Raw genomic sequence first — 27656 nt, forward strand, 5'->3', positions numbered from 1 at the left:
AAGTATATAATTACACAAAAATTTATATTCATATTTTTCTGGGGGGGAGGGGGAGGATACAATTTAAGAATAGCAAATATATTATAAGAAAATATTGTATGCAAAATGGATTTGAGTAGACATCTCTCTCTCAGCTGCCAATGCAAGATATTTGACCTACAATTGAAGATTAATAGACCCAACATAGTAAATATTCATTAGAATCAGATCTCTAACTTACAGTGCTTGGATCCTGAAACCAAAATGCTTAATAGTTTAAAAATCTGTACTTAACTGATCAGGTTTCACAGGCTTCTTTAGCACTTAAGGGATAATTTGATGATAGGTTTAAACATTCTATGTCATTATACTTCAAAAGTTCTACCTATTAAAATGAACATTAATAGGTATTTCATTTCAAAGACTAATTTAAAATACAATATATTTAAGAAAGGATACCAAATAAAGAAGTAAGCCTTTATTTCAAAAAGATACTTTTTTAAATCAAAGTAACAGCTTGGCACTACATCTATTTCTTATCTATACAATGCTATTGCTACGATACACTTTTTCAAAACTATTTTTATAAAATATTTGAAATCACATTTCTTTGTACGTCACACAATAATCTCAAAGCTATTATCAGAAATGTAATAAGTAGACACATTAAAGTTAGCAAATGCACCATATAGAAGTTAACACGTGCACTACAATTTCTCAACTTAAAATTTAAAATACCATCAGAAAGCACAGAGCAATCAGCAAAAACACTCAATTTGTTTGTCAAAAAAATGTTTTGAAAGCTGCCCAAAAGTTCAGTAAACTTTGGTTTACTTATTTAGAATGTTTCTTATCATTACTATGAATGGTATATTTGAATATGAATACAATTTGAAAAGATAACTAGCTACAGTATCACTTAGATAAACAATAAATGTATAAATTTGTACAAAATGACTCAAACATTTTCATTCAAAAAATAAATGAATCACTAAAAAATAAATGAAGTCTATGCTCTCATATTTTAAAAGAAAAAAGGAAATTAATATGTTCTTGTTATTTTGAAATGCTGTTTCTGAAACAGAAAAAAAAAATGATCACACCAATCATATATACATAGATATACATGATTTTGCAATTGTTACTAAAGAACATTTTGAAACAAGAACATTCAGCTTGTTTTTCTTCTCATTTTGACTTACTCATTCTCAGTGACATACTGAGGACACAAGAAAATTGTATTAAAAGAAACATAGCATTAAAATATTAATTTTTTTTAAAAATCACATCTCAAAATATATTAATAAAAATATAACAAAATATAATGCATATTTAAACAAAATTGTATTTTTAAAATACTTAAGTTCAAGTGCATTTCTTTATAGAAGTCTTTTTTCTTCACAAATACTGATTAAGACTAGATTTAATGTCAACTAAGAACTAAGAGAATTTTTAAAACAATTAGTTCTTAAAAATATTCATTTATATACATTTATTTGGGCCATATCAAGAAATGAAAAGGTAAAACTACTGGCAATTTCAGTTGAGCTCTAAAAAATTTGCATCATAATAGACACATGAACAACTAAATATAAAAATATAATACAAAGACATGTTTCATAGATTGAATATATACATAAAATGGATAGTAATGGAAAAATCAATTCTGTGAGATGTTTATATCAGCACCATGTGCATTGCATTATATTTATCATGGCATCAAAGAATTGTTACAGAAAAATCTGCTACAAACATAAATCTTAAAAAATAAAAATAAAACAGAAAAATAAAACATTTTATTAAGTGTAACAAATAACAAATAAAAATTCAAATTATATTTTACTTTTTTGTACTTTTCTTTGGTTTGAAATAAGTAAGTCACATGCAAATCTAATTGATAGATGAAAATTCCCGAAAACATCAACAGTAGTTTTACTTTGGTAAACAAATGCATTAAAAAGATGTGACTTAATATGTGTGGTATAAATATATGTAGTAAAGAATTACAAAATATATTCAATTAAAAATTTTACAAGTGTTCTGGAGTTTTATTAAAATGTGTAAATGGAAAAGCTGATAACATGTATTTATATGAAGTGTGAAATAGAATGGAGTGCATTAAAAAAGCATGAGAAAGGCACAAATCAAAAGAATCAATTTCTCAGAAAAAGAATTCCTCAGCTTAAAAAATGATACTGAGCAATTCAGCAGAAGATTGTTAGCTGCAGATACAAAAGCTTTACAACCCACACTTCAAAAATTATTTACAAAAAAACACTGTATATATGTACTGCACACAGTTTTACAAAGAAGCAAAAATAAATGTAATGTGTATGTTGAATCGCAGAGAAACATCACATTAAAGTTGATTTACATAGCAGCCTGGGCAAGCTTCATTGACTAAAAAGAAACAATAAAAGATTTCATTTAAGTTTAGTTATCAAATCCATATTTTTGTAGAAAATCAATACTTCAATACACAAATTAAATTTTACCAAAACTTTAAAGTCATACTGAATGTTTCAATTTCTAACAGTAATATAGTATCTCATAGTTTATATTTCCTTCAAACTATTACAATAATAATTACAATGGAGTTTTCAAGAAAAACAATGCTACACCTAATATTTTAAAATATTTTTTACATCTGTAAAATGTAGTGTTCAATTTCAAAATACTAACCAAAACCCAACTATCTATTATACATAACTAGTTTTCCAATAATAAATAAAGGCATCTATACACTTTGAACTGTGTAATAATATATTACATAACACAAGCATTAAAATTTTCAAAGGATACATTTTTTAAAAAATGAAAACTAGTAATCCATTTCATGGCATTAATATTAGAGCATTTTACAGGTTTTTTGCACTTATTGGGGGGGGGGGGGATCAGACTTTTCAAGGATTCACATTTTTTAAAATAAAAAAAAATTAGAAAAATGATAGTGATAATTTAAATCAAATGTTATGAATAATAACACTAATAAATGTGTTATTACTTTCTTGCTTACTGCTTTTAGGTACTTAAATAAAGACAACTAAGGATTCTTCTTATGGTCATCTTGCAATAAATAATCTGAATCTTATCATTCTAAGTGAATTTCAAAATCAAAACATAAGCACTTTTAATATTTATCATCACACAGTTATAATTCTAATTTCATACAAACTACTACTGAGTGCTTACTTTAAAAATAAATCATACTTTAATAAAGCAAAATTCACTTTAAAAAAAAGAAAAGGTCCCTAGGAATCTCCAATTTTTCTTTTGATCAATACTCAGTAGAATGAAAAGGACAATACAAATAAACCTATTCTTATTCACATTTAAACAAATGTCTTAAAGTTATTTTATATTTATATTTTAAATTCCTCTATTAAAGTCTCAAATCCTAAAACTAATTATATGATTCTCCTATGCATCAAAAATCCATTTATCTTTACTTTTTCAATTAAATTTCTACAATGTAGAAACCAGCTCTTCAATTTTTATTTTTATTCAAAATCATTTAGTTTGTCTACAGTGTGCTTCTTTTTCTTATATTTTATCATTTCGAAATTGTAATCTTTTTTTTTGTCCATGTTTCTGACATAATTAAAAGTAGACATTTTTTACATATAATCCATGTTATTTTGCAGATTGAAAATTATCAACTCCATCACATTTTTTTCAAATCATAAAAAGCTAATGTATATTTATACTTCAAAGTTTTCAACCATGATATTATTATTTTAAGAAAATATCCTTTCAATTATGGTCTGGATGAGAAATAGTATCATCAAAATCTTAATTACTTCCCATAATTTCTTATAAGACTTACGATTGTTTAAATATTTTGATATACTTATAATTATGAATATTGAATACTTCAAACTCTATAAATTCTGATGAACTGCAAGCCATATTATTCAAAACATTGTAAAATTTCATTAAAATATAGTGGGTTTTTTTCTTGCAAGTCCGTTGTAATTCTTCAGAATAGAAAAAAGTAGCTTTCAGAATGGCTATGGCAGGCATATTTGGTTGTATCCAGCAGAAGAAAAAAATTTGCATTTCTAACAAACATACAATATAGAGGGAATTTATTCAAAATTCCCTGATATATACACAAATCTTACGCAAATGTTTCAAATCGCTTAACTGTTTTAACAGATTTTTTTTCCCCCCTGATTAGTAAGGCATTTTAACATTCTGTTTCCAAAGTATCTCATATTAACAAATCTCAAAGTATCTCATTTTAATATTGACATGCAGATATATGTTTGAAAAAGCAGAGTCTGCTATTTCATAACAGACTAGTTTACAATAGTCAGCCCTTCAAAACCAGTTTTTCATGACAGTGAAAATTTTCAAACGGCCAATAAATATTTTCATTGCTTAAGTTAAAAATAGCAAAAGTGGACAGTTAAAAATGGTTGAATACTTGTGGTCAAGACAAACTTTAGTTTGACAGATAGGGTAGAATCTTTACAACTGTATGTAACAAATTCAGAAAATTTAGATTTTAGTATAGAAAATTAGCTTTTTACAGCATTCTTGACATATAACATCAAGCTGTGCCACTTTTTAATTGCTCATTTAGCAGCATATATACTCTTTAAACATTTGGTTCTACAAAAAGGAATGGGAAGTTTCCCACTGCCTACAAATTTCAATATAATTCCCCCCCCCCCTTTTTTTATAAGTGAACCTTCAAATGAGTAATATAAATTAAGTAAAAGAATCAAAATCTCATGCGGATTTATTTTGCCAAGTCTAAATGAATTGTTTGCAGCAGACAGACAACAATTATGCCAAATAACTAAAAATAATGTAATATAATTAAAAAAAATTCAGTATTGAATTTTTTTTTTTTTAAATCTACTTTATGAATAGATAATCCATTAAGGTGTACTTACATACTAGAAGATTTTTTTTTTAATTTTAACTTTAAAAATCCAGTTTTTTCACAGTAGGTCATTAATATATGTTTAAACTCATTTCAGTGAGAAAAAACCATATTATACTAATTATTAATTAATTAAATTATATTTAATGAGCTAATTAGCATATTTTTTGAAACATGATATCTTAAATTCTAATTTGTACAGACACACAATTCTAGTTGGAAATTATGCCTAATATTAGTCTTCATGTTGTCTGCCTCAATCAAGTTATAAAAATATATAGTTTTTTTTTTTTTTAACAATTTTTTTCATCAATGGTGAATAGAAAAGGCGTGATTTTTTCTGTAATTTTAAAATTTAAATAGCTATTAAAAATTTATTTCTATGAATATAATTTTGATTGAGGCACAAAACATCCGCTATATCATACAGATTATTTTGATATATAAATAATTGTATTTGATTAATTTCTTGTTGAGTTATGATTGTTTGAATGAATCAACATAGAAGAAAAATATCATTCTTCATAAAATAAGTTTTTAAAAAACCACAACTAGAGTTTATAATGAAAGCGCCCCAAGAAAAATAATTATAACTGGAGAAATATTTCGAATATGGACAACATCTTGGTATATTTTTAAAGCTAAAGGATCAGAGAACATTATTAAGCAATAAAAAAATATTCGATATTTTGAACGATTTCCGAAGTTTCAAGTGTGTACATACACCTTAAAACAGATAAAACTTTTCTCAAATCCAATTCTTCAATAATATTATAAAGGTCTCATAAAATAGCTTCAGCTATGGTCCATGAAAGCTGTGGTTATGCTTCTAGTTTCAATCTCTATGTTGTTGTTTTTTCAATACTGAACTTACCAGCATTACACCGATACATGGGAACTGTCATTGGATAATGATCATTTGACTACTGGCAGTAAGCTTAGTATCAATTCCAAAATTCAATGTGTAAATCAATTGGCAAATGTTTGTTGAATGTTTTTCTTTTTCAAACATTTAAATATGTTAGGAACTGTTAGGCCTGCACAAAAAATTCTACACAGGCAAAAAAAAAAAAAAACTATTTGAATTTTTTATGTAAGCATTGTAAAGACACAACAAATGAAGTAATAAAACTACCTACAGTAGCCAATTTTTTAGAATAAGTTTTTATAGTTATGATAATAGTCTTGCTATTCCCTCGAAATTAAACAGAGAGAAAAGACTGGCGATTGATAATGTCCATATATCAAAATAACTTCCTTAATGGAATTCTTAAGGTAAAGCCAAATAATAAGTTCGGTTCTCTCCCAATGTACATCCTTTGTTTTCTCTAATATACATATCATCTATTTTTCAAAATTTTTTTAAAGATTCATCAAAAAAATTATGGAGCATGAAGTTTAGTTATAAGTAAATCAAGGAATTTACAGGAGAGTGATTTCCCTTACATTAATTTTTTAACATGCTTCAGGAAATCAAATATTTTAATCATCAAAACAGCCAAACAAAATATAAATGGTACAATATTAATGAATAGGAGTTTTGGATTAAGCATTTATGCTTTTATTAAATACTTTATAAAAAATTATGAAATACTTCAAGTTTAATGTAAGGTTTAAATTAAATAGATAAAAGGTATAACTAAATGGTTAACATTTAAATAAATAGGCAATGATGCCTAATACCTTAAATCAATATTCAAATATTTTATCCAAAAAGAAAACCAAAATCTGACAAACGTAAGTTGAACATGGGATTCCAAAGTTACATTAATGTAAGTTTTTTAAGATATACTACAGACAATTCAATGACTGATTCTTCAATTTCATGACAAAAAATAAACCTTTTCTCATGCCTGATTAATTAAAATTCTAAAAAACAAGTGAGAAATTTGGAATTCTGTAGAAACAGTAAGGTCATATGACCCTTCTATCCTTTTTTGTTAACTGATTCAGAAGTAGCAGAAAATTTCACCATTACAATAATTTGTTACATTTTCAAGAGGAACCAATCATGCAAAGTATTTCTAGCATGACTTTCTGCATTAAGATGTCACACATAGATTTTAAAGTTCAAATACATTTTCAAATAATAAAACATGTATTAAAAATCATTCACGAAATTTCTTCAGTGAATGAAAATTATCAAAGATGAAAAAAATAATAAAAAATCCTATTCATCAACAGGAATATATGCTATTTTATTACAAAAGAAAATCATTCAACTCCTCAGAAGATCATTATTTGATAAATAAAGATTACAATATACTCATCATTTACTTCAAGTACAGGTTGAAGCAATGCTTGAGATGTATACAATTGTCAGATTTCTCACAAAGAACTCGATCTCTATTAAATGCTTTGTCACAAGTGGAAGCAACCATAAAACAATAATATTAACATGCTTAAAATGAAATGAATTAAATAAGTGAAACAAAATGGAATAAGCAGAAAAGATAACAAGAATAAGGCTTCAAAAAATCTTCAAAAGACTTCAAGCATTTTAAATGCTTGCAACATTGTTAAATCAAGTAATGGTATGTCATTGAAGACAGTTCAATAAATAGAAACATACAATTAATTATAAATGTGCTTTTCAAAACATCAATGCCCCTCAAACTGTTTATTCTACAATAAATTAACATCCCAATAATTTCCTTATTCATCCAAAAGGGGGGGGGGGAGATTTAGGAACAAAAAAAAAATCAATGCAAAATCACCATAAATAAGTAATATACAAGATAGATAATAAGGCAATATACTTACATGTGTAATATCAACACCTGTCAGTTTGCTAACAACATGTGGTACTTTTGAAATAATATCCATTACTTCCCCAGTCAGCTTACTTGCTCCCATCTCATTTTTGCCAGAAGACACCATAGTTACCTTCTTGCACTGAGAAAGAGGTGCTGAAATTTCAGCTGCAAGCTAAAATAAAAATAAAGTCATGTTAAGCACCTACAAATAAATATTTAAAGTTTTAAAGAATACAGAAAAAATCTAATTCTGAAATTTGTAGTTTTTTTAAATATGTTTGCTTGAAATTTTAACTGAAAAAATTAATACAAAAACTATATAATACCATGACATTAATTAAAATAGTTTCAATGAATGCACTATAACTTGCAGATTATTTTACGACCTATTTAAACTTTTCTTTTCAATGAATACACTATAACTTACAGATTATTTTATCTGCCAATTTAAACTTTTCTATCAGCTTTTCTAAATTTTTATACATATATTATCTATTCTTAATTTGTGTGGGACATTTTTTAAATGTTATACATGTAGATGATCAGTTGCTCACATGATCATTGCTAATGCAATTGTCATGTGATCCGAGAGATATTGGGTATAGATCAAGTAAGAATTAAGTTAAGGAGTGATATAAGCATGAATAGTTATGATTTTAGGATGGTTTAAATAACATCGCATTTTAAGAAATTCAATGTAATATACTAGTTACTATTAATTAAATAAAAGCCTCACAAAAAACAATCATTTCATATCTCTATTTAGCCCCATAGTAGAAATATTTATATTAGCCAGTGTTATATAATGAAAATGTGATGAAGCAGTCAGAAATGTAAATACAGGATTTATTTCAACTTATACTACTAAATCAACATAAACTTTGAATACAAATACAAAAAAAATTTAGAAAAATTACTGAAAATATTCCAAAAATTATTTTTACTGATAAAGACTTAAGGATAAACTATATTTTAAATGAATTGACTTTCAACCTAGTGTGTCTTGAAAAGAATTGGTGTTTATTTTAATTCTTACATGCTGTTTCTTGATAACAAATATGCTGAGTATTCTATAAGCAAACAGAAGCACTTCATTATGTATTTTAATTCTTGCATACTGTTGAGATAACTTGCAACACAGTCAATACTTTGTCATTCAAAATTTAATTTTAGTAATCACACAGCTGGTCAAAATGTAAATTGCTTGCTTAAAAATGCAAACCACGGTTTCTTAAGATGTCACTTTGATTTCTGAGATTTTTGTATTGTTCACCTTCAGACCAATACAAACAAAATGAAAAGACTATTTCAATAAAATTTCAGAATTAAGTTTCAATCATACAGTATTATTTTAAGAAATATAAAATCAATAAGGAAGTTTAAAAACCCAAATCAAATGATGCAAATAACTGCTTTCTAATACAACTGAAATTTAAAAGTTTGAGTTTTATAATGAAATTAACATTAAATAAATAGATATAGTGAAATCTAATTCCCAACATTTTTATACAGTTGCATAGTATTTAATATAAAAACGAAATTTTAAAATGGATGCATAAATCTAAATTCACACATTCATTCCTACTTGGTTTACAACAGCTAAAAACCTTAAGTTCTACAGTTATCTAAATATATTTTATTGCATTATAAAGATATAATTCAAATGCATAATATAAAAATATGAAAGTTTTTTTTCAAACTTTTTACTAGCATATTTTTATATTCTATTCCATAATCTATTCTTCATTACTATAAGTGTTTAGATATTTTCTTGGTAATAACCAAGTAATAATAAGTTCTTGGTAATATATTTTGATTTGATTGACATAACCAATAGTATGACTCACTGTTTGATTTGAAAGATAAAGTGCAGACACATGATAAACTGAACAGTTTTTTTTCGTTTTTTTTTAATGGATTGAAATAGTATAGAATGTTCCCTTTTAAATAGTACAAATGAGATAATGATCGGGTCTGAATTTCTTTTATAATTCAGTTTCACTGACTAAACCAATATATGAATAAAGATTTTTATACAATAAATGGAAAGAAAATTTAAACTGAAGAATTCTTTTTGATTTATTTATATTATTTGATATAAATACTGTTTAGTAACAATTTTTTTCTTTTAAAATTTCTATTAAGAGAAGGACATTTCCATACATAAGCATAAAATGGAAATTTTGACTTCAGCTGATAGTTAATTCAATTTTTTAAATCAAATAATTTTATATTGCAGTCAAAAGTATCAAGTAATTCTAACACTAATATCTTTCATAAAAAAAATCTTACAGTTTCAAAGAATGATCTAAAAGTTAAGATTTTATTTTAAAATTAAAATGTGACCATGAATGACAGCTCAGTTTGTAATATTAATATTTGGAAAAGATAAACTTTATCATATAAAAATTAGGCTTTAAAGGACTACAAATGTTTAAAAGTGAAAAAACTATTAAAAATCAAACTAAAGCAGAGTTTTCTGCAATATTCTAATTCTTACTTTAGGTAGTGTTTCTAAAAACATATCAACCATTGCAGCATCTTTATATTCTCTGAATGCATCAGCTTTTTTAGCCATTTGTTCTGCTTCAGCCTTAGCTTTGGCTTCAATAGCAAATGCTTCTGCTTCTCCCTTAAGCTGCAATCAACAAAAAGAAACAAATTAAACATACAAGCAATAGGTAAGAAAGAGTTTTAAGAAATTAAAAAAAAAAATCAGAGGTTCATTTTTATTTTAGTAAATTTATAACATAATTATGATATTTTAAGGTAGTACTAGTATTTCATTAAATAATTAAAACAATAAAATCTCTTGTTTTAGAAATTAGATGAAAATTCTGAATCAATTAAAAATTGAAAGAAAAGTGGGATATATTAAACTAGAATAGAGATAATGAAACTAAATTAATCCTTACAAAAAACTGAAAGGAACAAAATTCAACAATCAATCGTTAATTAACCACTAAATGAAAATTTTAATAGCAAACAATACTATTTATTAATACAAATATTATTAAGAATTATTAAATTACTTTGTGAATTTTACTAAATTCACAAGTGAATGCAATTTGTGAATCTGAATTATTAATTTACTACCATAAATTGCAATCAAACACTTTTAATATATGAATTACTTGATATTTAATATTCTTCATATTATAATATTTTATGTATGATACAAAGTATCCAAATTTTAAAAAAAGTGTCAAAACTCCAGGAAATTAACATTAACATACAATTTCTTTACGAAAAAGTAGTAGTTAATTTAGTCACAAAAATCTTTTTTTTTTCAATTAAATAATATAAGAATATTTTAATATGAGCAAAACCATAATAACAAATAGTAATAATGGATTATCACTCTTTTGCAAGATATATTTTAAGCTGCAACTGGTATTTCAAAAGATGAGTTTTGTAAGGATCCAATATAATACAGATCATTATTTAAAGTAAAAGGATTCTCACACAATTTTTTTAAAAAAAGTCAAAGGCTTAAAGAAAATTCAAGGATTATAAAATGCAAATGATAAATTCAAATAAAATATTTTCACCATTAACATCAAAATACACCATTATTTTCTTGTTTATTGCTTCTAGTAGCTAAAGTAAAAAGCACTAAAACCATCTGTTATGATCATCTAGAAATAAATTAGTCAAAATTTACAGTTTTTTGGGATAACAATACAATTAACAACAGTGTAGCTACTATTAGATGCAAACTGCACAAAAGCTACTACAGAGTTTGTTCATTTAACCAATGCATCCACATTTTAACTGTAAAAAAAAAAAAAAAAAAGTCATTAAGTAATAATAATCCCAAAAGAATTTCTAACTTTACTTTAAACATCATTTGATAGAAAGAAAGTAGGCAAAGAGAATGTAAGAGACATAAATCAACAAACTTTATAATGCTCAAACAAATTATTTCATTCAATTAATTTGTTCACAGATTGCAGGGTAAAAATTGTTTTCAAGTTTTACTCGTTTTATTTAAGATCATTTATTTTATTTTCGATGCATTTTCCTTTTCTCAATTCCTTTCATCATTTTGGGAATATTATATTTGGTTATTAAGAGTTTTGCTATATTTGTGAACATTTTTTTACATGTACTTAAGTTTTTTTAGTGACAAATTCTTGACTTCTATGTTCTTCAATAAAAATTTCAATCTCAATATTTTCACTAAGGAAATTTCTTTATCTCAATACCAGGCTATGAGATAGTGCCATCAGAATCTTAATTACATTCCACAATTCTTCATATGATCTTTGACCTTCTAAATGTTCCAATAAAAATTTATCTATTGATTCTTGGATATTTTAAATCCCAAATTCTACCAAACTGGAAAGCAACATTTTACAAAAATATTAAAATTCTAACAAAATAAAATTATTATTATTATTGCTTAGTTACTTTCAATCAAAAAAACAGAATGATTTTCACTTTGTAATAAAAGGAATAAGCTTATTTTGATTCTTCTTGAATTAAAGTAATGTATACTCCTGGCAACATATGATCAAAGATTTATCCAAACTTCAATAAATGAAAGAATGTAAGGAGTCCTGATATTCATGTTTCAAATCTTCTAGTTGTTTCTAGCATTCTACCCCAAATGAATTTCATAATATCTTTGCCATTAATTTTATTTATATATGTCTTTAAAAAAAATCAAACATGAAAATAGTTTTTACAATTGATAGACCTCTAAAAATATTTTTATATTGATGAAAGTTTTCAAACAGCAAGAGATCATTTTTCTTACAAAAAATAGCAAAAGTAGACAGTCTTTTAGAATGTTAAAAATGGTTGTACACTTTTTGTAAAACCAAGAAAAGAATTGGCGAAAAAGTTAGGGTTGGATATTTGCTCCATGTTTCAATAAATATGATTTAGACTTTTGTATAGGAAATATGCTCTTTTTAATGTTCTCAACATATAAAATCCATTTTAATAGATTATTCTGCAAACGATACACTTTTAACATATGGTTCTTGCAAAAATTTTAGGGAAATTTCTCAAACTCTAAAAATTGTAGCCTTTGCCTTTCACTCAGATGATTTGAATAAATAAAACATAATAGATAAATAAGAATCAATATCCTATCTGGATATCATTTCATCATGTTTTAATAAATTGCTGACTTCATCTACCAATATTTATTAATAATATTGAAAATTCTTTATATTTCATCATTCAATCAGTCAAAAACTTCCAATTTACACATAGCCCATTCATCAAATGGATAAAAACCTTTCTCAAAACCTACTTTTTTACAGAATAATTAGATTCCCATAAAATATCTTTAGTTGTCTAATGATCCATGAAAGTTGAAGTTATATTCTGATTTTAATAACCTCACTGTTTTTAATCCAAAATCAAATATGTAAACACATTTGTTTTGTTAGCAAAGGCTTGAGTATTTCATCAAAATTTAGATTGCACCTTGAAAATCAGTCAGGCATTAACATAAAATATCTTTATGTATGCAGCAATATTCATATGAAATTATGTAAAAGCACTTTAAGTTCTCCAGTGGAATCTTTCAACAGTTTTGCCATTTTGCAGTAATTCCCGAAAAAAATTCGAAATCTTTCAAATTACAAGAATAACTTGCATACAATTCAAAAATCACTCCAGTTATATAAATAAACATTGTGAAGACAAAAGAAATGGTGTAAAAGTATTATCTTTAGTTGTTGTATCAGTTAAAGATTTTTAACAATTATGGTGATAATCTTACTTTCCCCCCCTTCCAACTACAGAGAGACACTAATAACCGATAGTGTTCCAATATCAAAACCCTCAAATAGATCAATTGCTTCCGATAGGACCTCACATCCGACACAAAATTGTTGACTCAGTTCAGTGATATTATTGGATTCAGCAAGGTAAATACCCTACATGTATTTTCAAAGAAAATAAAGTTTCAAAAATTGTAAAGATCTTTTTTTTTTTTTTCTCTTCTTTTGTAGCATATAAAAGACACAAATAATACTGCAGCACTCAATAAATTCAATTTAATCACCCTGCCTTAGATCTAGCCCTCATGTGGAAAAGATAATTTTTTTGAATTAAATCCATCTAATACTATAATTCAAATGCAAAATTTATTTTGTAGTTATAGCACCAAAACTGCATAAATCAATCAAATTTAAAATTAAATCTATATATAAGAAACCTGCCTGTCAGCTTGTCTGGAATATAGGCATGATAACTCAAAAATGAAAAGATTGAGAAAGATGAAAATTAGCATATGATTTTATCATAATTGTTGATCTATATCACATTTTGAACCAAATCCATTATTAGTCAGTTTGTTTGTTTGTTCATTGGTATATAAAAATTATAACAGATAAAGTTACATTTTATATAAATGAATTTGTAATGTTTAAGTCACCAAAGTTCTAGTTTTGTATAAAATTTTATTTTCTAAAGAGAGAAAAGAGCAATTGACATAGTGGTCTTCTCTATACTACAAAGCATATAGCATGTTACATCATGCAAATGAAACAGAAAGTCAAAGGAAGAACACTTTTTTTTTTTAGTTCCAAATGTTTAAATTCTTAGAACAAAAATTAATTTTTTTAACTTTCTAGTCCCTTTAATTGGGCACAACTCATCTTAAGACCAGCTCTGAACACCTTTCCACTGCTGGAATATTCAATGAGAAACCCAATCATTAATTAGTTTTCTTTTTGATCCCAAAAATGAATGGGTATACATTTCAACAATTTTTCAAAAGCCCAATGAAAAATCAAGCACTTTTCCAGGATCAAAATACAGCAAAATAAAACTCAAGGAGTTGACAATGATTTTGAAGATCATGAGAATAGAATATACATAATGAAATATTTCAGATAACTGATTTCATCAACAAAATTCATAGTCATTTTATTTTTAAAAATATTACTTAGACCAAATTTTAAAAATATACATGACTAAAAGAAATTTCTTTACATCAATTCTATCAGATAATTAAGCCAATAAAATCAATAATTTACCCTAATGGCTTCAGCTTCAGCCTCAGCTTCCATGATAACACGATTCCTAAAATAATAAAATTTCAATCTTAACATGCAAGCACAAAATAGTTTTAGATACATGCTATTCTTATACCTACTTCTTATAAAAATTATATTTGTTCTTATTAGCTGTTCACTTAAGTGCAATATCTACTTAATTTTAACTATCAAACAATATAGAAATATTCTGAACAATGCAATATATTAACATTTAACCTCTCAGAATTAATGGACTAGCTTTAACATAAAACATAATTTTATTAATACTTCATAATAAATTATAGTGTTAGTAAATAAATAAATATGATTAAAAGTAAATAACATGTATGATAAAAAAAATTAACTGCTTAAAAATAAAAGAAATAGTGGATTCTCAACTTGAAGACTAAAAATAAATTAGTTAAAATAAAACTTGATAGATAAATTTTAATTATGAATTAACATTAGTAAAACAATAGATTAGAAAGTAAGCTTTCATAATTTTTATTAGAAAATTACATTACTTAATTTAACAAATAAGAATCTTAAATGTAGAAAATGAATTATATTAATGCAAATCTTATCAAAACTGAAGAATTTCTTAAATTTCATTGTTAGTCAAAATCATACATTTACCAGATTTTTTAAAGTAAAGAATTGTAGTTAGAAAAGATTTTATTACAGATATGAAACAATTTTATTTATAAACAAATACCTATTGGCTTCAGCCAATTTCTCAAGTCTGTATTTTTCTGCTTCAGCTGGTCGCCTTACAGTAGCTTCCAATTCTCGCTCTTTTCGAAGGATTTCTTGTTCTTGAACTTGAATATCCTGCGTTCGTTCGATAACTTTCACCTGCATTTGCTCTTCTTTTATTCGTTGACGAGTTTTAGCAGCTTGCAGGTTGTAAGCAAGATCAGATTCTGCTTTCTTTAAACAAAAATAGGAACAAAATTACCTTTATAGCCATTTCTTCATTTTAAACATTATGAAACATTTATAGTAAACTTACTTTTGTATTCACTTCCATGTCATAAGCAGCTTTCTTTAATTCAAAATCTCTCTGGGCTTTCGCAATCTCAGTATCATTAAGATATCTGGCAGCCATTTTTTCTTCTTCAGCAATAGCTTCCTAAAATCAATGATTGTAAATATACAATACTGTGCGACCTTTTCCAGTATTTGTTAACAATTTATATAAATAAAGAAATTCATAAAAAATGGATAAATCTTTTCTTTTTATCTATTGAAAATTAAAATTCATCCCTGCAAATTAAGTGCAATGCATAAATCTATTTAAAACAAGAAAAAAAAATTTTAACTTTACATATCTACTGCCTAAATTTTTCAAATTATTAAAAGTTATATTCAAAATTATAAAAGTATATAATTTTTATTAAAAATTAAATTCTAAAAAAAAAACCCTTTCTTTCATTTAAAGCAGATGCATAAATCAATAAAGTAAATGAGCAATAAAAATGTGTAAATGTCCCTATGTCCTCATGTAACTAGTTTCAATGCTGAAAAGAATAATATAATATCTTATGGGCACTGCAGTAATTGATCTAATAAATTATTTAATCGTAAAAGATTTGTTTAAATTGTAAGATTTTAAATGCTATTAAGTAAAAGCTGAATTAATTTTTTTTTAAACAATTGGCTCATTAATGTTCAACTTTACTTCAGATATAGGTATTAATACATTTCATTTAAATTATGATTACAAAAAAAATCAAACATAAAATAAAATTTTGCTGTTCCATTTTTTTTACAATTTGTACAAAGTGAAATGCCATTTGAAGAAACATTTTTATTAATACATATTAAAAGATTTAAAATATAAAATAAATTAAAATTATTCTTGGATTAATTTTATGTTTCAATGTTTCAAAATAACATTTTGATTTCAAAAATCTGGATTATGGCTTGTATATGTTCAATGGAAAATTGTTTATCAGTTTGAAAAAAGATACTAGTTTACATGACAAAGCAAAAAAGAAGCAATAAAATAAGGTAATAATTGTTAAATGTAATTGTCCTAAATGTTGCTGGGTGTTAATGGTGTTAATTAATCCCTAAAAATTTTAAAATATAGTAATATTTTCAAAAATACAGGAAGAAAGAAAAACTGCTTACATAATTCTAACAAACATGAATTAATGCTTTAAATAAAAAAAAATGTATAAAAAAATTACTCAAAGCTTATGGAATTTTTATTTTGCAGGGCCAGATAATATTTTATTTCTAATAGTATCTTAATGAAACTATTGTTTGTTTTCTTTTGTTGAAGTGTAGAAGTGTGTTTGCAGAATTTATTTACACTATTTATCCTGTTGAAATATATTACAATTCAAAGACAATATCCCATATTGTCTATTATCAATTTTTTTCATTCAGTTACCTAAGTTTAGAAAAAACAGATAAAAGACTTAGGCAGCATTTTCCTTAAACAAAGCTGTTAGTGTTAAGCATTTAAGTAATACATATATATAAGAAGAAAAGATATACAATAAGTTTAGAGATTTTTAGCATGAACCTTGAACATGTTTTTTTATTATGATCTTCATTTGGTGATACGAATCAAAATGTATATTAAAAGTTTTTAAGTAAAAACATTTAGATATTATTCCAATTCAAAATAATCTTTAAATGTTATGTGTGAAGCAACATGGATTATCTGTGAATGCAAAATCATAGCAGTTTCAAATTAAAGATAGGAGGTTTCAGTAAAGAAAAATAATTTAGAATGCAGCAGATATGTAATAGTAGTTAGATAAGCATTTTCGAAGAAGAAAGCTCACAAGGCTGAAGAGAATAAAAAAGTAGTTTTAATTTGAAAGGTATAATAAAAATGATTTTATATACTTATTTCCCAGGTAAAAAAAAAAAAATGTAGGATTAGTTCCATAACTTCAAAACAATAAAAAAAAAAACATGAGAAAAGTAAAAAAACTTAATCAACACTTATCTCCGATTTAATAAGATGATAACATTCATACCAAACAGAATATTCAGAAAACAAAATTTACATACTATAGAACTGTAATGCAAAGGTATGAAAAAAAATTTGAAAAATAAATTATTAAAAATATCATTTTTTTTTAATCTCAAAATGTTATAGGGCTTTCTTTATTTCAAATTGAACTTAAATAAAACATATAAATAAACTGAAAAAAATGAGTTAAAATATATTTAATAAAACTAACAAGGCATAACTGAACTAGGTAAATGTCCCATTTTCCATACACATTAATTTATCTCTAAAGAGAATCATTACTTTATAAAAATAACTAAAAACACAAAGAAACCTTTATTTGGGAATCACGACGAGCTTCTGCTTCACCCATGCGTGCATCTCGTTTTACTTCAGCAGTTCTAGCCATACCAAGAGCTTTCAAATATCCCTGAAAAATAAAAAATTCTTGTAATAAATACCACAAAAATAAAAAAAATGCATGGCAATTAATTTATATGCTATTATAATACTAAGCAATTAACTTAAAAGAAGCAGTTATGATAAATTTTGTTGTTATAAGAACATCAAATTAATTTTTGGTATAACAAATTTAAACCAAAGCTATGCATATATATATATATATATAAACATTTCTTTGGGCCAGAAAAATGTTATATTTAATTACAAGATTTGGAAATATAAGCAAGAATCATATGATTTCATTTTCCAAATGCAAATTAACTATTATGTTATGTTTAATTTATATTTTAACTAATGAATTATATATGAATTTCAGCCATTCTTTTAACATCTTGAATATCATATAGGAATCTCTAAGACATATGCTAGGGGAACCACACATTTTTGGGTCAAATGATCGTTATTTAAATCATAACAGATCATAATACACTTTACGAAATGAAACTAAAACTAAACTAAAATTTGAACTATCATAAGTGGTATTTAACAGATGGCACACAAAACATGAGGAAATTTGTGAGCAATGTGTTAATTATTATTCAATAAATGGAAAAAAATTCATTGTGTAAAATAAGCAATCAAAGAAAATCCTAAAAAATAATTCAAGAAAAAGAAATTATTTTGCTTAAGATACTCAGTTGCATGTATAATTGCATACTTAAGCCAGCAAATATGAATATAGCTCTAATGAATTAGCCCAGTATGCAAATTAGAATTTGAATTATGACTGGATTAACCATTCTTAATACATTTTTATTATTGAGCAAAGCTGATTTGTTTGCATTTACTATATAAATTAAGTTTCAATTAATTTTACCCAAAAATTAAATATTCACTTCAGAAATTTCTATTTGTAGTGCTTTTTTTTTTAGAAAAATGTTTAGAAATGAATATGAATTGCTTTAAAAGAATAAATCTGATATAATTGGAAAACAACATAGTAGATATTTAAATATAAAACTTATTTAGCTAAAAAAAAATTTTATCATATTTCTTTAAAAAAAAATTACCTTTATATATATTTTCATTTATATTTTCTATTTGGACAAAAATATGCAACATGGAGCTTGTAAATATTTTTTTTTATAATTATTACACAATTTATTTCATTATCAGTTTCATAAACAGAATCATGCACATTTATTAATAAATCTTAAATTAAATTCTGGAAACTGATAAATCGTTTTTTGTCTTCAACTTGTAATTTTTCAACTATACTACATAACTATTACTGAGCCAATACTGACTCGCCTAAATATAGATAGCAATTTGATTGCCTAATTCTACAAAAAAAAAAAAAGCCTTTTGTTTAATTTGCTTTTGATCCATTTAACATTCAATGATTTCTACATAATAACTATTTTACAAATTATAATTTAATTTATACTCGCATTAATACAGTTTATTTTAGTACTCTGGCAAAACTGCTAGAAATACTATTATAAAATATAATCTAGGAAAGTATTTTGTTTTTCTTTTGCAAGAGAATATATTCAAAAATTAATCAAGAGTATTCATGGCTCCTTTAGTGGAACTGTATAATATAAATTCAAAGTTTTTGTACAGTCTGTAATTATTTGATTTACCAGGATACATTGTGCTCATAAGACTGGCACTTTTGTACTTTTTTTGGAATAATTTAGAATGTAATAAATAGTAATGTAATTTGTAAAGTGAAAGTTTGAGCTAGGTGTTGCTTTGTCATGTGATCAAGAAATTTTGGGTTTCCCCCCTCCCCTTCTAATACTATGTACAGAAATATTTCATATGAAGAAAACTTGACTCAGTTTGTAGCAATTCAAGTTATCACATATACAATTATGCCTTTAGCTCATAGAACAGATAATTCAGCTTGCATACTTTAATAATTTTTCAAGTTTTGTTCTGAGTTTTTTTAGAAATTAAATATATGCCTTTAAAGAAAATGTTTTACTATCATATCAAGACAATATGTCAGTTACATGATAAGATTATTCGTTTGGCATCTTTTGTTATCCAGTCAAAACAAGAACTAATTTCTTATCTACTGCAATATTTTCATTTCCTCCCCCTCCCCAATTTTCAAACAGGAAGTTGATTATCAAAGCAAATATACTGCAGGAAATAAATTTTATCCTTTCTAGTTAAATTAGTAATACATAGTGCAAGATTTTAAGAGAAAACAATATTGAGTCACATTGACATGAACAATACAAAATATAAATTATTTTCGTGGAACTAACACTGTATCGTCACTAGCAACGTCATGAAATATCTATAAAATAACTATCATTCATCATCAGCAAATTATAAACAATTTGGTCAAGTGACTCAAACAGAACAGTAGAGTTAACAAAATTCTCAGACAAATGAATGTGTTAACTGCAAACATGTTGTTTGCAGTTTGCAGTTAAATTCAGTATTATTATTATTATTTTTAATTTCACTATTTTATTTATTTTTTCATTGTTGTATATTTCTTCAAAAAGCCTTCATTATAAAAAAAGGGTGCTTTTCAAGATGAACAAAATTTAATTCTACATCAATTAAAGATGCCAAAAGGATATCAATTTAGTATTTTTGTTAATCCATGTAATTGTCTTGTTTTAAATAATAATTACATAAAGATGGTATACAATTTTTTCAATAATAAATTTAAATAATTTGTTTTAAAAATTCTATTTAAAAACATTGCAATTGATGTTCTTTTGCTTGCCATTTTAATTATTTGCTTAACAATCCTCTGGAGAGTTGGCGAGTGTTAGCAGAACAGCCCCAACATTGCTTCAAAGCAATGAAAACATACATAAACTATTACCTTAAATTTTGACAAATTATTCACGTAACTTCAAAATTCCCTTTAAAAAATGGCATAAAAATTTGGTAAATTTCGACATAAAGCTGAGTTTTTCATAACTGTTAACATTCAAATGGAAAGTAACAAATTATGAATGAGATCTTAAGAAATATTCAAAGCAAACAAATTTTTGAAATTCATGGGGGGGGGATCACAATTTCATATTTAATTTTTGTTTTATAATACAAGTAAACAGCTGAGAAAACTGATTAAGATATTTTCAATTGCATAATTTAAATACACAGGTAAAATCTTTTCAGTTTTATACCTAAAATTTATGTAAAAAGAAATTACCTCTTCATCACTAATATCTTTAATGGTATAAGATACAACAGTGATTCCCATGTTAACTAAATCAGAAGATGCCACCTCAAATACTTGCTTAGAAAACTTTTTTCTGTCTTTATATATTTCCTAAAATAAACAAGTGAAAAAAATATTAAAATTCTATTTATTATAGTAGCACATTATACAAATTCAATATCAAGTAAAAATTTATAAATTTTTTCAAAACAACAGTCAATTGAGAGAAAACAAGATCATGTATATTTTGAATTTCTTTTGTGATAATTTATTTACATACAAATTTCCAAACTTTTATGCAAGTCAAGTAAATATTTTCACTATACCTCAACAGACATGGTGCCCATAATAGCTCTCTGGTGTCCTTCTAAGGTTTCTCTGGCAATATGCATAATTTCTGATTCTCTTTTCCCAAGAAATTGTTCACAAGCAGCACGTAACATCTCAGAATTTTGTCCTTGTATTTTTACCTATTATTCAGAAACAACTTTAATACAAAGCATACACTTACATGAATTTCAATATAAATTGTATTTCAAAGCAAATTGTGAGGAGGGGGGAGACAAAATTATAAACTTAGTTAAAGCCCAACATGCTTCAAAAATAAATTCTCTTCAATGGATATCAAAAAAAATTATATATATATATTTTTTTTTCCGGAAATAATATTCTAAAACAATTTTACTTAAAAAGAATCAAAAGGCGAAAAGTAAGAAATTCATAAGAATTTACTACATAGTCAGTATATATAAATCGTTTTATAAAAATAGAAATATATGCATGTTGACATTTTAATTAATTTTACTTGGATAATTTTATTAATAATTTTTCACATTTTACTCTTAAAATGATGAAAATATCAATTTGAACTGTGTAAGATTTTAATTAATTTATAATTGCTAAATAAACCACACTAATTCATTTTGTATGTTCATACTGATACTGCTATTTATTACTTAAAACAATTGTTTATAACTACACAAATATTCATTCTAGCTATTTCTAATTGTTATTTAAGAAAATTAAAAAGCTTTTAAATTAGCATCAATATAAGATAAAAATTATACTTCAAGAACTAGTAATCAAGAACACAAATAGGTAAATTTGATTGTTTCAATAACAAAGAAAGAATGAAATCCATTCCAGGTAGTATTTATGCATTGTTGGATAGATCTGTTCAGTAAATTCACACATTTTAGATAGATTCCTTATAGGAAGATTAATTATTGCAAGTCTTTCTCAAGATAAATTTTGAAGAAATTTCTACAGATCTTCACCAATCATAGTCCCTAGAACCCAAAAATATCCTTTGTTCAAAAGTGTATGTGTAAGTATAACACTTTGCCTATGTTACTTATTAACATAATAACTATATTCATTTTGATTGAATTTTAACCAATTTAGGTTATGTTGTAAGAAATGTAAAAGACTCGGGTGACTTTATATATGGACCATCAAATTTAAAGGGGGAGGGGGGGGGGATTATAAGGAGAGTAAAATTTTCATTTCCTTATAGCTTCCTTAAAATTGAAGATAGAAAAATAAAATTGGATTAAAGCATTTAAATGAACAGCTTCAGTACTAAAAATTTTTTCAACAGCTGCAGCTTAGAAATTAAGTGCTGGAAAGTAATTCTTTTTTTTAATTTTCTCATTCTGCACTGCTTTAAAGTAAATTAATTGCTGATTTGACCAACCAAACTCTTTTAAATCAAAGGTTTTCACTTGCAACTAAATTCATTACAAAAATTTATAAAATCATTGATTTTTGTACATCAAATAGTGAAAAATAATTTGAAGTTTTGTTTAAACAAATAATCAAATTTTTGTTGAACTTTGTCTTGTATAAAGATTAATAATTTATCTTTTTAATGATTAATAATTTTTAAATGAAATAGCTATTTAATATACATTAAAAATAAATTTTGTTTCAATAAGAAATTTATAGATTTTTATAAATATGTCTTTTACTCAAACTTTTTTTAAGATCATCCCAATTTTGAGTAATCTTTTCTGGTTATCATAGAATTATTTCAATTGTAATACTGCTACATTTTATATGATCAATTTTCTATAAAAATTATAATGTTTACAAAATAGACTTGCATTTCTCAAACTATTTACCTCTTTCTGCAAAATATTCATTTATAATGCAACTCTTACACATTCTATAAATTTATCCAAGATTAAAACTATTCGTATGAGAAATTTAAATTGATATTGCATAACTAATAATGTACTTGGTAAATTGTATAAGCTTAAATCAATGAAAAGAATACAAAAAAAAACCAATAGAATATAACAAATGATCCTAAAAGTTCTTGTTTCTGAATATAGAGAAGAATAGAAATTAAGAATTTTTAAAACAGATATTAAAGTTAGATAAATTTAACGTAACAGATACTCAAATTATATTCTTCAAAAATATGGTTCAATTCTGTATAATAAATAGCTTAGATCCTAAATTTTTCTATATTTAAAGAAGTTTAACCTCAGAAAACTGTAGATCAAATTGTTAAATAAAGTAGGAATAGCATAAAGTAAATAGACGTTTCATATCATAAACTATTACTTTTAAATTATTCATTTAAAGAAAAACTTGGTACTAACATTTTAAATTAAACTTCAAGGTTGTTACAACTGTTATATCAATTTAATTTTGACTATGCAATCATGTACTTCCTTATGTATTTACACATGTACATGTATATACAAAAAAAAAAAAATTATTAGCTTATTCCATTCAATATCAATTTCAAAATAATGTATATAATGAATAATAATATATAATGTATAATTCATTATATATAAAAAGATGGGAAACTATTAATTCAATAAAATGATACATTCAACATTGAATGCGATGTGTTAAAATGACTACAACAAAGTAATTTAAGATGAAATAAAGAAATTCTTATTTAAGAATACACATAAAATCTGAATTCAAAACAAAAGAGAATCTAGATAACAAAAATAGAGTTAAAAATCTTCATAAATACTTTACAAAACAAATCATCATGATTTTAAATTACCTGTGCAATCCCAGTAACAGAAATGGGAACTCCTTGCTGAGTGTATACCTTGGGGCTTTCAATGGTCAATGTCATTGTATTTAGAGTAATTCTGAAAAACAAATAATTTATTAAAAACATTATATTTATAATGTAAATCTTACACATTCTAATTTTTTCAGTTCATCCTGAATTACTTTTCAACCACAAAAATTTATATTAAACATTTATGCAAACCTTTGTACTCTTTGTATCCATGGCCAAACAAATACTCTTCCACCAGGAACCATCAAAGGATTCGTATGACAACATCCTTAAATAAATATGTAAGAAAGCATATCAGATTAAGATACATAAATTTCATATATATTTTTATTTTTAATGGCTAATTTTGAAAAACTAAAAATATTAAACACAATTATCAGAAGCAAGTTTTTGTATTATGCGTTTTATCTTTAAAAAGAAAAAAAAAATCTATCTTTATATTCTTCAAAAACTCCTACTCCTGGTATAACTTTTTTATACATTTTGTTCAGCCCTTTATTTATGCAACTATAACCACCCAAATTATTTATGTTTAATACTATACAAAAAGTTCTTCATGTATCAATTTCAAATTTTACCTCAAATATTTTTTTTCTTTTCTCTTTTTATTCGAATAAGTATCCCCAAACTAACAATTTGCATCAGAAAATAAAGTGTTCATTTTTAAAAATAATATAGGTTATAGTTGCATAATAAAAGGCTGAACAAAATGTATAAAAAAAAAGAAGTTATACCAGGAGTAGGAGTTTTTGAAGCATATATATTTCTGTTTAAAGATAACATGCATAATACAAAACTTGCTTCTGATATTTATTGTGTTCAATATTTTTAGTTTTTCAAAAAAAATTGTATATTTAAAAATAATTGCAAATTTTGTACATTTACAAATAATTTGAAATATACAAAAAAAACATAAAACATTTGTTATTAATTCTGTAGTAAGTCGTCCTGTTTTTTTTTTTCCCCCCTCCTAAATGAAACTGAATTTAACTACCTAAAAGTCGGATTGCTTACCATTTACCACTGAAAATATGACAAGTCCCTCACCCCCCCCCCTTCAGCATACTTAAAAGAGGAACCCTGAGAAATTGTTAGAAAAACAAAGAAAAAAAATATCAATAAAAATTTGTTTTCTTAAATTTTTCTCGGAACAAAGAATTTCATAAAATTATTAGCATCTAAAATATTAGACTATATTTCAAAATTTTCAAATTCTAATTTCAAATAGCATAATTATTTTAAATTCTTACTTCAATTTTTATTAGTGTTACTACCAGATGAATTTTCATTCTATTCCATAAATAAGATCCTACACAAAAATTTATCAAATTTAATGAAAAATTTTCCTTACCAAACCTTAGTGAAAGCTACTGGTGCTAATGAAATAGTAATAAGTTGCAAGTTCTGCTAACAAAACAGTACACATTTTTTTTTTTTTTTCATTACTTGAATTAAAAACTTTCTCTAATTTGATTATTCAGAGTTTCTTATTAAATTTAATAGAGTCCATATCAATTTCATTTACAATTAACCTTTATTTCTAAGAAAGCAATATATCTACAAAAAAATAAGTTTTTAATCTAGATATTATATTTCAAAATTAAAAAGTAATGGCTGAATTAATTTATATAGTATGAATGTTAAAAAAAAATTGCATTTATAAAAATGTAATGTTTTGTATTTATCTGCATATATCATGTTAAAAAAGGTGTTTCATTTATTTAAAATTCATCTGGCCCATAAAACTAAAAAATTGAAAATTTTCATAATTAAGAATGATGGAATTTTTTCATAATCAAAACATTCAATATTAAAATAATTCTTTTCATTTCTGCTCAAGGAGAACAGTTGTTGAATTATGAACATTAATCATGTAAAAGAACAAGACGGGAATGCAGATAATATATTTACATTAATGCTCTGACATAATATTTTAAAACTAACAGGCAAAGAAAAAATATATCATGGATCTGAAATAATTCTAATATATAAGAATACATTTAAAATCTTATTTTAAACTTTCTTTGTCTTCATTTTTTCCTTTAGATGATTATTATATTAAAGAATAAAAAGATTACATGCATAATTAAAAGAATCTTAATTTCAAAACATTATGAAATTTCTAGTTAGTTTTTTTTTTTTTTTTTTTTTCCCCTGGCGTATTTCAAGTCATGATGCAATAATTACTGTAAGATCTTTATAAAAAAACTGCATAATAATTTATATATATTTTTAATAACTAACTTCTCTAATAAAACAAAATTTAATTTCAATTAAGAAATTGAATTTAAATTTCACTTTTTCATGAAATTTTAAAATATAAATTTACAGGAAACAAAGCTATTCTATTGCTCTCATAATAAATTTAACAACTAGGAAACTGGAATTTCCTAACTGAGTACATTTCAAATATCTGTGCAACTCATCTTTCAAATTTTTCTTTTCCTTGCTATCTGACCTTGAAATGTAATATTTCGACATTTAATGCAATCCCAGCAATAATAAATCTGCATACACAGCAATTATAAAATATTGCAGAGTGGTATTAAAAAAATCTTAGCGAACTTTCTCTTAACGCCCTTATTGCTATCTAAGAAATTTTTTTTTTAGATTCTGTACCCATATGAAAGATTTATAAACAAGGCGGGAAATTACAAAATTCAACATTCTTAAATAAAATAACAAATTTTAACAGAAATTTTTTCATTGCAATCTTACACAGCAATTTTTATGAAAAATGAAAATTTTAAGTGCAAATTTTTAATAATCAATTCAATATTAGCAAACAACCAGAACATATTTTTTACTAATATATATCGATATGGAAAATTTTAAAGTAATTTCTATGACTACAAAAACTTATGACGCAACATTTCATCAAATAAAAGAAAAGGAAAATATATTTCACTATCCATGTACGATGAAAACATCAAATAAGATCGAACGTCTTTCTCAAATTTTGCAAGGTACAAAATAATTGTCAAAAAACTCAAACATATTGATCATATTAAAAAGAATTTTAAAACAAATTCTGCATACTATTTTAGATTAAACAAGGGACAGTTCTAGGAAATACATTATTTTGAATTAACTGACAGAATAAAATTTTAAATAAGTATACATGTCGGAATGATGTGCCGATAACATCGTAAAACACAAACATCAATTTGTAAAAACATGGAGTTAATTTCCAAATAACTTCTCCATCTAATTACATAAATTAGAATTACCTGATACAACCAAAGCTTCATTTGGTCCGCACGTCACAAATCCAGGCATCGTGAATACTATAAAACGAAATTAAGGAAATAATAGTCAAAACATTACTACTACAATTTTAAGAAATGAAAACTGAAACACCCTAGCAGAAAAACTAGCAGTAGGAACGCTATGATA

The 27656-nt window shown here is 24.9% G+C and overlaps 1 protein-coding gene across 1 annotated transcript; it reads right to left on the bottom strand.

Annotated features, from left to right (window-relative positions):
• Nucleotides 1-442: 442 nt before the first annotated feature.
• Nucleotides 443-27656, bottom strand: LOC129981097 (flotillin-1-like). Its single transcript, XM_056091759.1, has 12 exons — nucleotides 27491-27656; nucleotides 24453-24528; nucleotides 24237-24327; nucleotides 21532-21675; nucleotides 21197-21316; nucleotides 17939-18034; nucleotides 15643-15762; nucleotides 15346-15560; nucleotides 14631-14676; nucleotides 10130-10267; nucleotides 7637-7801; nucleotides 443-2379 (listed from the first exon to the last, which is right to left on the bottom strand). Exons 1-12 carry the CDS (start codon nucleotides 27537-27539, stop codon nucleotides 2350-2352), a joined length of 1290 nt encoding a protein of 429 aa, XP_055947734.1. The 5' UTR covers nucleotides 27540-27656; the 3' UTR covers nucleotides 443-2349.

This window comes from Argiope bruennichi, chromosome 8 (assembly GCF_947563725.1).
Source record: "Argiope bruennichi chromosome 8, qqArgBrue1.1, whole genome shotgun sequence".
NCBI lineage: Eukaryota > Metazoa > Arthropoda > Arachnida > Araneae > Araneidae > Argiope > Argiope bruennichi.